Raw genomic sequence first — 13,910 nt, 5'->3', positions numbered from 1 at the left:
TGCTTTCTGTTAACCAATCCTCTACCCATGCTACCACTTTACCCTCAATGCCATGCATCTTTAGTTTATGCAGCAACCTTTTGTGTGGCACCATGTCAAAAGCTTTCTGGAGATCCAGATATACCACATCCATTGGCTCCCTGTTATATAACGCACTGGTAACGTCCTCAAAAAATTCTACCAAATTAGTCAGACACGACCTACCCTTTGTGAACCCATGCTGCGTCTGCCCACTGGGACAATTTCCCTCCAGGTGCCCCGCTATTTCCTCCTTAATGATAGATTCCAGCATTTTCCCTACAACCGAAGTTAAGCTTACCTGCCTATAATTACCCGCTTTCTGCCGACCTCCTTTTTTAAACAGTGGTGTCACGTTTGCTACTTTCCAAACCTCTGGGACCACCCCAGAGTCTAGTGAATTTTGATAAATTATCATGAGTGCGTTTACAATTTCCCTCACCTCCCTAGATATCCACGGGCGATTTTTCCCCTTTCTGCCGTCTCTCTTTTTTGTCGGTATGAACCTTTCCTGAACACTGAAAGATCGTTCGGAAGGTTCTCCACTGTTCCTCAACTGCTTCACCATGAAGTCTTTGCCCCCGAGTCTACCTTAGCTAGTTCTTCTCTCATCCCATTGTAATCGCCTTTGTTTATGCACAAAACACTAGTGTTTGATTTTACCTTGTCATCCTCCAACTGTATTTTAAATTCCACCATATTGTGGTCGCTCCTTCCAAGAGGATCCCGAACTATGAGATCATTAATCAATCCTGCCTCATTACACAGGACCAGATCTAGGACCGCTTGTTCCCTTGTAGGTTCCATTACATTATGTTCCAGGAAATTATCCCGGGCACATTCTATAAACTCCTCCTCAAGGCTGCCTTTACCAACCTGGTTAAACCAATTGACATGCAGATTAAAATTCCCCATGATAACCGCTGTACCATTTCTACATGCATCCATTATTTCTTTGCTTATTGCCTGCCCCACCATCCTGTTACTATTTGGTGGCCTAGAGACTACTCCTATCAGTGACCTTTTCGCCTTACTATTCCTGATTTCCACCCAAATTGATTCAACCTTGTGCTCCATAGCACCAATATCATCCCTTACTATTGCCCGGGTGCCATCCTTAAACAACAAAGCTACACCACCTCCCTTACCGTCCATTCTATCCTTTCGTATAGTCTGATACCCTTGGATATTTAACTCCCAGTCGTGACCATCTTTTAACCATGTTTCAGTAATGGCCACTAAATCACAGTCATTCACGATGATTTGCGCCATCAACTCATTTACCTTATTCCGTATACTACGCGCATTCAGGTAAAGTACACTTATGCTGTTTTTTATGTCTTTGTTATGAATCCTAACACCTTGATCAGTAACTTTTCACAATTTATTTTTCCTCTTACCCTTTCTCTTACCCTTTCTCCTAATTTTCCTTGTCTTTGAACCCATATCTCTACATAATAACCTGTCACGTAACCTGCTGCCTTGATCTCCATTCACCATTATACTGTCCATAGCTTTACACTTCCCTTTCCCCCAACTTGCTAGTTTAAAGTCCTTGTGACCAACCTATTTATCCTATTCGCCAGAACACTGGTCCCAGAATGGTTCCGGTGAAGACCGTCCCAACGGTACAGGTCCCTCCTGCCCCAGTACTGATGCCAATGCCCCATGAAATGGGATCCCTCTTTCCCCATGGCAGCAGACACGTGGGTGTCCCCATGTTTCTGCTGCCCTTGTTCATCTATTTCAGTGGTGGGCCCCACGCGGCCCACCAAATGTTTTGTTGGCCGTTGCCCACGCCCGGTGTTGCCACATGCTGCTGATTTCTGTCTGCTTATTTTTTTCCTCCTAGTATGACTGAAATGATACATATAGGAAGTGAGATGCAGGCTGATTGTACAGAACATGGACTGAGAGCTCTGCCCTCCGCTCCCTTTGCGTCCAAAATAGTTTGTTTTTACCCTTTGAAGTTGATAGTTCTTTTAAAATATAAATGATAGCTCATTATGAATTATATTTATTTTCTAATTTAGAGTACCCAATTCATTTTTTTCCAATTAAGGGGCAATTTAGTGCGGCCAATCCACCTACCCTGCACATCTTTGGGTTGTGGGGGCGAAACCCACGCAGACACGGGGAGAATGTGCAAACTCCACACGGACAGTGACCCAGAGCCGGGATTGAACCTGGGACCTCGGCGCCGTGAGGCAGCAGTGCTAGCCACTGTGCCACCGTGCTGCCCTCGCTCATTGTGAAATATTTAGCTTGTAAATTGGTCTTGGTTGGTGAAAAGGCCTGATTTCAATCTTGCCTCCCACTGAGAGAGAGGGCCACTCGTGCGGCAAAATCACCAACCTCGGTTGCCCACCACTTCTAGATGGTGGTGGCCGTGGGTCTGGAAGGTGCTGCCTGAGGAACCTCGGTGAGTTCCCGCAGTGAATCTTGTCGATGGTGCACACGGCTGACACTGTCCATCGGAGTGGGAGGGAGTGAATGTCTGTGGAAGGGGAGCAATCAAGCGGGGCTGCTTTGTCCTGGATGGTGTCGAGCTTCCTGAGTGTTGTTGGAGCTGAGCTCATCCAGGCAAGTGGAGAGTTTTCCATCACACTCCTGACTTGTGCCTTGTAGATGGTGGACAGGCTTTGGGGGGTCAGGAGGTGAGTTACTCTCCGCAGGATTCCCAGCCTCTGACCTGCCCTGGTAGCCACAATATTTATACGGCTGGTCCAGTTTTCTTCTAGTCAGTGGTAAAGCCCTGGATGTTATTCAGTGGTGTATCCAGTGATGGCAGTCCAGAGCAGCCCCGTGAAGCAGGACTCTGTCCTGGACAAGCTGTATTCAACGGCCACACACCGCGTGTAAGCATCGACTGTGGCTGAAGAAGCATCAACTCTGAACGGCGCTCATCGGTCTGCCCGAAACCTGCAGGCGATCAGCTGCACAGATCTGTCCACAGCCGTGCGCTGCGAATGGGCACATTCCGAGGTCCAGGCCGACATGCTGAGGAAGGCAGTAAAGCCTGGGGAAGGGCCACGATCCAGGGCTGTCCTGTAAGACACCATGGGCTGTATGTTTGACATGAAATGATCTTAGAAAAAGAAAAGTCCTGTATGTAAACATGCTGTGATCTTTGATTCATGCTTCTACTTTCTGTTTCCACTTTAGTTTGTCGAATTCTGCGGGAACTTAACGGAAGAGAACCCGGAGGTGATGAACTTCCTGCAGTTGAAGTACAGCAAGGCCTTTCCGGACTATTTGTCCTCCACGGAATTCCGCAACGTGCTCGGTCGCTGCCTCACCCGGGTGCAGGGCAAGAAAAGCAAAGTCTTTGTTTACATCAATGAGCTGTGTACAGCGCTCAAAGCCAACTCTCAGCGAACAAAACTCGCCTTAGCCAGCAAGGAGAACTCCAAGCAGCCGGCGGTGGCCGAGGGGCCTGAGGGTCAGGATGCCCGAGAGCAAAGTGGCTGCCCCGAGAGGACTGCTACCCAGCCGGGGGATGCTGCCGCCGCCTCTACCTCCGTTGCGCCGGGCCAGGCCGTGGCAGCTGCTAAGAAGAAGCACTCGGGAAGCGGCTCGCGCCGCCAGATCCGCTACCTGGAGAACCTGCTGAAGGTTTACGCGGACGAGATCCAGCGGCTTCAGGAGAAGGAGCTGGACCTGAACGAGCTGGAGGACGAGGACTCCTCGTACATCCAGGAGCACCGGCTGAAGAAGAAAATGGTGAAGATCTTCGAGAAGCTGTGCGAGCTGAAGAGATGCTCGAGCCTGACTGGCCGCGTCATCGAGCAGCGCATCGCCTTCACGGGCACCCGCTACCCCGAGATCAACCGCAAGGTGGAGAGGTTCATCAACAAGCCGGACCACTTCCCCGACTACCAGGACATTCGCAACATCATGCAGCAAGTCAGCATCAAGCACTCGCTAGGACTGAGTCAGAGGCAGATCCAGAGCATGGCGCAGGACGTGTTCAGGGAGGTTGGCAATCGCCTGCAGGAGCGGCGGCACCTGGACTTGGTGTACAACTTTGGCAGCCACCTCACTGACGATTATAAGCCAGGTGGGTTAGCGGCTGATAACTGCGATAATGCCGCATCTTGGGTCCATTTGTGGTAACCATTCCGGTTAGCTCCGAATCCAACTCTCCCGTTCCAGGTGCTTAGTTTCAGCAAATTGATGATGATCCCCCCCCCCCCCTCTCCCCGTTCAGTCCGAGCTGTCATGCATCGGCCTGTCCAGCCAGTGAAATATTTGTGTCGCCCCACACCCTGTGGTCATCGCGTGGTGACGGGATTGTGTGAATTTCTGCGCACGGCTGGGCGCTGCACCAATCGGCCCGCAGCTCCGACCGCGTTGTGATGCTGTTGGTTTCCTGTGTGAGCGACCTCTATCGAAGAGGCTCGTCCTCCCTGGCTGTTGGTGCTGGGGTCGAGAGCAGTTTGGACAGCGCACCTCGCGCTGCTTCAGAACTGGGTGGTGCGACCTCTTGTGATTCCAAGAACTCGTAATAGACCCTCCGTCCCATTTGATCCGGCCGGATTTGAACTTGGCACTCGGCTGGCCAATTAACGGCGCACGTACACCGTCTGCCCATGCCCCCCCCCCCTTCTGTCCCCCTACAGTCTGTGCTGTGGAATTGGCCACGGCATGTTACATTGACTACCGCAGTGTAAATGAGGTGGGGGTCCTTGAAGCTTGCTTTCGCCAACTCTTTGCCATTTGGGATCAGTGCAGATCTCTGGGTACACAGCCGTGCTTTGATCAGATCTCTCACTGGCCTGAGAGAGACTGTGGAGCTGTCAGTGTAATCTCCGGGCTGCCTGTCCCACCTCGCCTTTCACCAGCATGGCAATATAACCCTGTTTCTGTTTTTAATTTACTTCCAGGCAAGGACCCAGCCATGAGTGACATCACCTTGGAGAAACGGCTGCGGTCAAACCGCTCCATCGCTCTTGGCCGCCTTGACGATGTGGTGAAGAAATACACGGAGATCCAGGATGTCGGGGAACTGGAGGAGGAAGAAAAGAGGAAAAAGAAGAAGAAACTGCTCCAGTCAGCGGTCAGCTCCACCTCCGAGGCCTCAAAAGCGAAGACCGAGGAGGTAAAGGAGGAACAAGAGAAGGTGGATGAAAGTAAAGGGAAAGATCCAGCGGAAGAAGAGACAGAGGAGGAGGGTGCTCGTGGCTCGGACGAGGACGGTGCTCGTGGCTCGGAGGAGGAGGAGGGGGCTGGTGGCTCGGAGGAGGAGGAGGGGGCTCGTGGCTCGGACGAGGAGGAAGAAGAGGATGAGGAGGAGGACTCGTCTTCTGATCCAGATATCGAAGAGGAACTGTCAAAGATCGAGGAGGTTGTGGAAGCCGAGGAGGGGCCCGCACAAGAAGGTAACATACTATTTTTAAAAATGTTTTGATTCAAGGCATTTTCACATCTGCAAAAAGAGTCAGAGGAACAACGCAACGATTCAGTAAATAACCAGACCTCACCTGCTCCCCTGATGCTCACCGCTCCCCCCTCCCTTACTGACCCCTCAGACCACCTATTTTTTAAAAAAAAATCAATGAAGGGCTTCCAGCTCTGCCCAACCCCTCAAGGCGAACTTGGATCTTCCCCAGCCTCAGAAATTCTGCCAGATCTCTCAGAGACCCGCCACCCTAGCAAAGTCTCCGGTCTATCAGGGACGCAAAAGGCCATAATATTGGCTGTTCTCACTCCCGAGTCTTCCGGCACCCCGGATATCACCAGACCCAGCACCTCGAACGTCACGTCCGCAAACCCCTGCCAAGGCCCCCCTCAAAGAAGCTACTCCTCGCCACCTATGTGCCACTTCAAACTGGATGAGGTGTAACCTCGCACATGACGAGGACGAGTTCACTCTCCGCAAAGTCTCTGCCCACATCTCTGCCTCCACCTCCCCTCTCAGCTCCTCCTCCTGTTTCCTTTTTATGCACCCCCCCCCCCCCCCCCCCCCCCCCAAACCAGGGCTCCCTCCCACTCCATCAACTCCTTTTCGACGCCTTCCCCATCCCTATTCCGTCCTTCGACAACCCGCCTTGCCCTGCAGCCCAGGAAGGGGCAGCACCTCTCTCCATACAAAGTCCTTCCGAAATGCAAACAGGAACCTGGGCAGCACCTTCATTATCACTGCAGCCCCCCTGAGAGAGGCAACACATCCCACCTCTTCAAGTCCACCTTCATCTGCTCAACCGGCTGACCCATGTTCAGTTGGTGCAACTGGATACCTGAAACTCGCCCCCCCCCCCCACCACCCTAAACGGCAACTCCCCTCGTCCCCTTTCCTGCTCCCTGGCCTCTATCGCAAACACCTCGCTCTTTCCCATATTCGGTTTGTATCCCGAAAACCGGCCAGGTTTCCCCAGGATCCCCATGGTGCCCCATGTGAAATATAATAACAGATCGTCCGCATACAAATGAGACCCTCTGCTCGACCTCATAATTACATTGAGTGGCCTCACATTTGCCGGCAACTGCCGACCCTTCAGACAACCCATCTGATCCTTGCCTAACACCCGGGACACAGTCTTCACTTCGCCAAGAACTCGGCATCCACGTTCAATAGTGATAGCGAGCGTTACGACCCACACTGCTCCGGATCCTTTGTCTTTAATATCAGAGAGACGGAAGCCTGCGACAAGGTCCCCCCCCCCCTCGCTTCATTATACACCCTCACCAGCAGTAGCCCCAGATCCACCTCCAACGTCTTATAAAATTCTACCAGGAACCCATCCGGGTCCCAGGTCCTTCTCTGCCGGCATCATCTCGATACTACCCATCACCTCCCTCAGTGCAATTAGGGCCCTCAGTCCCTGAACCATGGAAGCTGCAACCTATCCAGGAACCGCTGCATTCCGCTCCTCCCCAGCCGGGGGCTCCGCCTTGTACAGCCTCGTATAAAATGCCTCAAAACACCCCATTCACCCCCTCCAGGTCCATCACCGCCTCGCTCTTGGCATCCTTCACTCTGCCAATCTCCCACCTCCTGCTTTCTCAACTGATGGGCCAATATCCTGCTCGCCTTTTCTCCATACTCCTACACTGCCCCTCAGTGACCACCCCACCACCTCCCCCGGAGAAAGTAGCCCACACTCCCTGGAGCCGCTGCCTCACCGTCAGCAGCCCTACCTTTGGCACCTCTGAACGTCTCCTGCCCACCCTCATGGGCAGCACGGTAGCACAAGTGGCTTCACAGCGCCAGGGTCCCAGGTTCGATTCCCGGCCGGGTCACTGTCTGTGCGGAGTCTGCACGTTCTCCCCGTGTCTGCGTGGGTTTCCTCCGGGTGCTCCGGTTTCCTCCCACAAGTCCCAAAAGACGTGCTGTTAGGTGGATTGGCCATGATCAATTGCCAAAAGGTTAGGAGGGGTTACTGGGTTACGGAGAAAGAGTGGAAGTGAGGGCTTAAGTGGGTCGGTGCAGACTTGATGGGCCAAATGGCCTCCCTCTGCACTATGTTCTTGTAGTCTAAAGTCTTGTCCATCAGCCCACTCTCTCCTGTTCTGTTTTCTCCATTTGCGAATTGAAATGAACCCCCTCCCCGCAAAGCTCAGATTAATGGTTGTGGTATAATCTACCCCTCGTCCCCAAATAATCAACCGATGTGAGTCCAAGTCCCGAATCTTCCCGAACACCTGCCTCACAGTCTACATTGTCCCAGTGCGAGGCATAAAGACTGGCCAGCACGGCTTCTCCTCTGGCTTCCCACTCCCCATCGCATATCTCTCCACTGGGTCGGCCACAATACTCCCCATGCAACCTGCCTATTAACCAACACCTCCATCCCCCTCATCTTCATATGAAATGGAAATCGCTTATTGTCACAAGTAGGCTTCAATGAAGTTACTGTGAAAAACCCCTAGTCACCACATTCCGGTGCCTGTTCGGGGAGGCTGTTACGGGAATTGAACCGTGCTGCTGGCCTGCCTTGGTCTGCTTTCAAAGCCAGCGATTTAGCCTTGTGCTAAACAGCCCATATCCAGCTCTGACTGAAAAACTACCCCACCCACCCCTTTCTCAACCTTGTCTGCCCCCCCCCCCCCGGTGCGTCTCTCCTACAAAAAAGCCACGTCCACAGTGGCCATCAACACACGCAACCGTTTGACCGGCCCATTCAACTCCCTCGCGTTCCACGTGACCAGTCGGGTTAGGGGGCTCCCTGCATCCGTATCAGGCGACCCTCCAGGTCCGCCCTCGGATGCCCATCGTCATCGATCCCTTTCCAACTGCGCCACACCGACTGCACCCATGTCAGCAACACCCTTGAGCAAAGAACCAACTCAAGTTCTCTCCTCTCTCTTTCCCACCTTCCTGATGGCGACCCCCTCCCCCCCCGCTTCACTCCCGTTAACTAGCCTGCCCTGCTTGAATGGGGGCCCTTGCCCATGGCCCTACCTCTAGTCCCCCCCGTCCACCCGGTCCAAGCCAACCGTCGTAACAAAAGGCACACTCACCATCGTTCCTCCCCCAGAAAACCCAGCACCAAGCACGTTAAAAAGCACACACAACTCCTCCAAAGTTCAATGTCCTCGCACTCCCCACACCCCATTGTCCCTCTCAAATTTCATCGCCGCCTCTGGCGCGTCGAAATAAAACTCTCACTTCTGGAAAGTCGCCCACAAGCGGGCTGGGTACAATACCCCAAACCTCACCCCCTTTCCAAAGAGGGCAGCCTTAATCCGGTCCACCCCTGTATGCTTCACCCGATGCCGGTGTTATGTAGTGACATTGTATACCTTGTGTTGCCCTATTATGTATTTTCTTTTATTCCCTTTTCTTCCCATGTACTTAATGATCAGTTGAGCTGCTCGCAGAAAAATACTTTTCACTGTACCTCGGTACACGTGACAATAAACCAATCCTATCCAATCGGAAACCTCTAATAAGACCAGGCCTCTGCACAGTATTCCCGGTGTGGTCTTGGCAATGACACATACGGGGGTCGGGACGCTCCACTGCTTTCCTCCTCCATTCCCCCCCCCCCCCCCTTGCAGTCGGGAACGACCTTCCATTTTCATTCCTAATTCCTGCTGTACCTGCGTTCCTGACGGCGACCCGTGTGCCAGGATACCCAGATCCCTCTACCGCAGCATTCCCCAGTCTCCTTATTTAAATAAAATTCTGCTGTACTGTTGTTTGCGTTTCCCACATCATGTTTCCACCTTTGTCCGATTTCTGCCCATTGACTGAACACGCGTCCCTATCGCTTTTTGTATCGCTCACCTGATCAGCCGTGGCTGGGCCCCCGCTTGGCCCCAATGCTTGAGCATCGGGGAAGCTTCCTGAACCGTGATCATTTGGGCGCGTTCTACAGGGTGGGACTAGAAGATTATTTTTTGTATTTATTCGCTCACGGGACGTGCGCATCGCTGGCGAGGCCAACATTTATTGCCTATACCCAACTGCCCTCGAGAAGGTGGTGAGCTGCTGCCTATACCCAACTGCCCTCGAGAAGGTGGTGAGCTGCTGCCTATACCCAACTGCCCTCGAGAAGGTGGTGAGCTGCTGCCTATACCCAACTGCCCTCGAGAAGGTGGTGAGCTGCTGCCTTGAAGCCGCTGCAGTCCCTGAGGGGGAGGTGTACACACCGTGCAGTTAGGGAGGGAGCTTTCCCCAGTCAGGATGTGCGAGTGATATGAAGGAGAATTTGCAGATGGGGCTTTTTTTCCAGGTATCTGCTGCCCTTGCCTTCTAGGATGCAAGTTTGTAGGGCGGCACAGTAGCACAGTGTTTAGCATTGTCACTTCACAGTTACAGGGTCCCAGGTTCGATTCCTGGCTTGGGTGGGTCACTGTCTGTGTGGAGTCTGCACATCCTCCCCGTGTGTGCGTGGGTTTCCTCCGGGCGCTCCGGTTTCCTCCCACAGTCCAAAGATGTGCAGGTTAGGTGGATCGGCCGCGATAAATTGCCCCTTAGTGTCCAATAAAGGTTAGGTGGTGTTACTGGCTTAGGGGGGTAGGGTGGAGGTGTGGGCTTAGATTGGGTGCTCTTTCCAAGGGCCGGTGCAGACTCGATGGGCCAAATGGCCTCCTTCAGCACTGTAAATTGTATGTATATTGCCGTGCAGTCGTGTGTGTGTGTGTGTGTATAGGGAGTATAGTAGAGGGACCATTTTGGGGACAGATCGAGTTTGGGAGCAAAATTGAAGGTCACAGTGGTTTGTGCCTATTTGGCCTCGGCAATCCAGTGAAATAGCACCAGTGTTGTGTACAGGAGCTGTTCACATGGGTCAGCCGTGGGTGCTGCCACCTCTCCCGTTTCCAGTTTACCTGCTCTGGCTTCCTTCAGCTCAGTCAGCAGTTAAGTGGTTAATCTGTCTTTTCCCTGGAGGCTGTTAACACCGTTTAAAATTGTGTTTCAGGTGATAGAGCCGACGGCAGTGATGTGGAAGAGGTGGATGAGTCTGGAGAGTCTGATGGGTCTTCAGACGATAGCGAGGAGAACGTGGAATCTGTTGAAGGCCAGGTGGAAGAAGGAGTGGGATTGGGCGCTGCTGGGCTTGTGGAGGGAGAGGTCGGCTCCGACAGCGAGAGCAGCCCTGTCTGCACCACGCACGATGAGTCTGAGTGCAACGATGAAAGCGTGGGCCCGGCGCCGGAGAACGACGGCGGCGATAGCCCCACATGCACCGTGGAGGAGGGAGTAGGTTTGAGCGTCGCAAGCGAGGCCCTCCCCGCTGCCGAGGAAGGGGTGGGATCCAGCAGTGAGAGAGAGGCTGCGGAGGAACGGGTAGGATCCAGCAGTGAGAACAAGGCTGCTACCCCCGCGGGGGAAGGGGCTGGGTCCGACGACCCGCGGAGCCCCGTCTGTGTGGCAGGGAAAGGGGACTGCTCCGCCATCGAGGATAGCCCTCTGTGCGCAGCCGAGGAAGAGGTTGGGAGTGACGATGTCAGCCCCCCGCCGACTGATCACGAGGGCGTGATAGGTGACCTCGGGGAACCGACAGTGAGGCGTCCAAAGCGGAAACGAGCCGACTCTAGCGGGCAGAATCTGGAGGCACCGACTGCCAAACCAAACCCCAAAACCGCTTCCAAAGCACTCGAGGATCTTGCAGCAGACGGCGAAACGATAACAAACAATCAGTCTGCACATGAAAAGTGCAATGCAGCAACATCCCCTTGCTATGAGCCAAACTCTTTGAGCACAGTAGATGATATAAACCGGGACAGAAAGCCTGTTGTCAAGAAGGAGAACTTGGATATACTGGAAACTGATGAGCACAGTCCAGACGTTTATTTAACTGCAATAAATGGGGAGCAGAAAGATTCTATCAATCTGGATTTGTCACCTGTCGCAAAGAGAGTTAAGCGAGGGCCAGGCGTGGAGACGCGGTAAGTAGAAAGTTGTATCCGAGATATTCAGTGTACAATGAGGAGGAAGTGAGGCTGTTAATAAGTACAAGGGGAGCAAATCAACAGAGACTTTAGTGTAGTACAGAAAGTGCGGAATGGAGTTTACAAAAGCAATTAGAGAGCAGAGGGGATGAGAAAGTGCTGGCTGGTAAAAGTAGGGAAAATGCCAAGGTATTCTATAAGTATATCAATGGGAAGATGATAAGTAGGGTCCATTCGGGACTGAGGGGGGAATCTGTAGGTGGAGCCAGTGGATATTGGTCGGGTATTAAATGAATATTTCACAACTGTCTTCACCCAAGAGAATGAGGCAGATATGGAGCTCGGGGAGAGAGACTGAGAGGTTATTGAGCAAGTTGTCACAGGGAGGGACAAGGTATTGGAGGTGTTGGCAGACCAAGGTGGGGAAATCGCCAGGTCCGGGTGAATGGTGTTCCAGGTTGCTGTGGGAGGCAAGGGAGGAGATTGCAGGGGCCCTGATCCAAATGTTTAATTCTTCTCTGTCCACGGGAGAGGTGCCCGAGGATTGGAGAACAGCGAATGTGGTCCCACTATTTAAGAAAGGCTGTAGGGATAAGCCCGGGAACGACAGGCCAGTGAGTCTCACCTCAGGTGGGGAAACTAATGGAGAAAATACAGAAGGAGAATCTATCTCCACTTGGAGAGACGAGGTTTGATCAGGAATAGTCAGCATGGCTTTGTCACAGGGAGGGCATGACAGACAAATTTGATTGAATTTTGTGAGCACATGTCTGAGTGTAGATGAGGGTAGTGCAGTTGATGTAGTTTGCATGGATTTCAGCAAAGCCTTTGACAAGGTCCCACATGAAAGATTTATAAAGAAGGCATGGAATACAGGGGAACTTGAGAAGGTGAAGTAAAAATTGGTTCAGCTGTAGGAGACAGAGGGTGATGACCGACGGCTGCGTTAGTGACTGGAAGCCAGTATCCAGGGGCGTACCACAGGGATCTGTGCTGGGCCCCTATTGTTTCTCATTTATATAAATGACTGAGATGACTGTGTGTGTGTGTGGGGGGGGGGGGGCACAGTGGTCAGCACTACTGCCTCACGGCGCTGAGGTTCCAGGTTTGATCCTGACCCTGGGTCACTGTCACTGTGGGTCTGACCCCCACAACCCAAAGATGTGCAGAGCAGGTGGATTGGCCACGCTAAATTGCCCCTTAATTGGGAAAAAAAAAATTGGATACTCAAAATTTATAAAAAAGAAAAGACTATGTGTGGGGGTCGGATCAGTAAGGTTGTGGGTGACACAAAGATTGTCCGGGTGGTTAACAGTGAGGCTGAGAGCCTTGTTACAGGAAGATATTGACGGGATGGTTAAATGGGCGGGTAAGTGGCAGATGGAATTTAACCCTGAAACGTGCGAGGTGATCACTCTGGAAGGAGGAACACGACAAGGAAATATTCAATGAATGGACTGAACATGGTGGGCATGTTGTGCTGAGGATATTGTGGTTCTGCAATGGGATTGGGTGACTGGGCCAAAATATGGCAAATGGAGTTTTGAGTGGAGAAGTGTGAGGAATCTAAAGGCAGATTATCGAAATGGAGAGAGAGGCAGCAGGCGAACAAAGTTCAGAGGGATCTAGGTGTTCCAGCGCATGAATCCCAAAAAGCTAGCAGGCAGGTCCAACAAGTAGTTAACGGCAAATGGCATTTTGGCCTGTATTGTAAAGGGATGGAGTTTAAAAATCGGGAGGTTTTGTTGCAATTGTACAGGGTGTTGGGTGAGCCCTCACCTGGAATACTGCATCTGGGATTGGTGCCGTTTCCTGAAATAAAAAGGATACAGTAACATTGGAGGCAGCCCAAAGGAGATTGGCCAGGCTAATTCCTGGGATGACAGGGTTATCTTATGAAGAGAGACTAAACAATCTGGGTCTGTATTCCTTGGACTTTGGAAGAGTGAGGGGTGACCTGAGAGGGCTTGACAGGGTAGATGGTGAGATGTTTTCACTAGAACAACAAAGAACAAAGAAATGTCCAGCACAGGAACAGGCCCTTCGGCCCTCCAAGCCCGTGCCGACCATGCTGCCCCTCTAAACTACAATCTTCTACACTTCCTGGGTCCGTATCCCTCTATTCCCATCCTATTCATGTATTTGTCAAGATGCCCATTAAACCTCACTCGTCCCTGCTTCCACCACCTCCTCCGGCAGCGGGTTTCAGGCACCCACTACCCTCTGTGTAAAAAAACTTGCCTCGTACATCTCCTCTGAACCTTGCCCCTCGCACCTTAAACCTATGCCCCCTAGTAATTGACCCCTCTACCCTGGGGAAAAGCCTCTGACTATCCACTCTGTCTATGCCCCTCATAATTTTGTAGACCTCTGTCAGGTCGCCCCTCAACCTCCTTCGTTCCAGTGAGAACAAACCGAGTTTGTGTCATCCACTAGTGGGAGAGTCTCGAACAAAGGGGACAGAGGCCGCCGGCCTTTTACAACTGAGGTGTGCAGAAATCTCTCCTCAGCGTGGTGAATCTCTGGAACTCTGCCCCAGAGAGTGGTTC

The 13,910-nt window shown here is 52.3% G+C and overlaps 1 protein-coding gene across 2 annotated transcripts in view; it reads left to right on the top strand.

The window, feature by feature from the left end:
* The window catches only part of daxx (death-domain associated protein), a 61,579-nt gene that overhangs the window by 19,315 nt on the left and 28,354 nt on the right, over nucleotides 1-13,910 (top strand). For both annotated transcript variants that reach the window (XM_072475821.1, XM_072475822.1), the window contains exons 2-4: nucleotides 3,184-4,078; nucleotides 4,905-5,399; nucleotides 10,389-11,358. In XM_072475821.1, coding sequence (XP_072331922.1) covers nucleotides 3,184-4,078; nucleotides 4,905-5,399; nucleotides 10,389-11,358 — 2,360 coding nt within the window. The remainder of the gene's footprint in view (nucleotides 1-3,183; nucleotides 4,079-4,904; nucleotides 5,400-10,388; nucleotides 11,359-13,910) is intronic.

This window comes from Scyliorhinus torazame, chromosome 14, assembly GCF_047496885.1.
Source record: "Scyliorhinus torazame isolate Kashiwa2021f chromosome 14, sScyTor2.1, whole genome shotgun sequence".
Classification (NCBI taxonomy): domain Eukaryota; kingdom Metazoa; phylum Chordata; class Chondrichthyes; order Carcharhiniformes; family Scyliorhinidae; genus Scyliorhinus; species Scyliorhinus torazame.
Note: the sequence above shows the minus strand (reverse complement) of the source record. Positions and strands in the feature narration are given on the sequence as shown.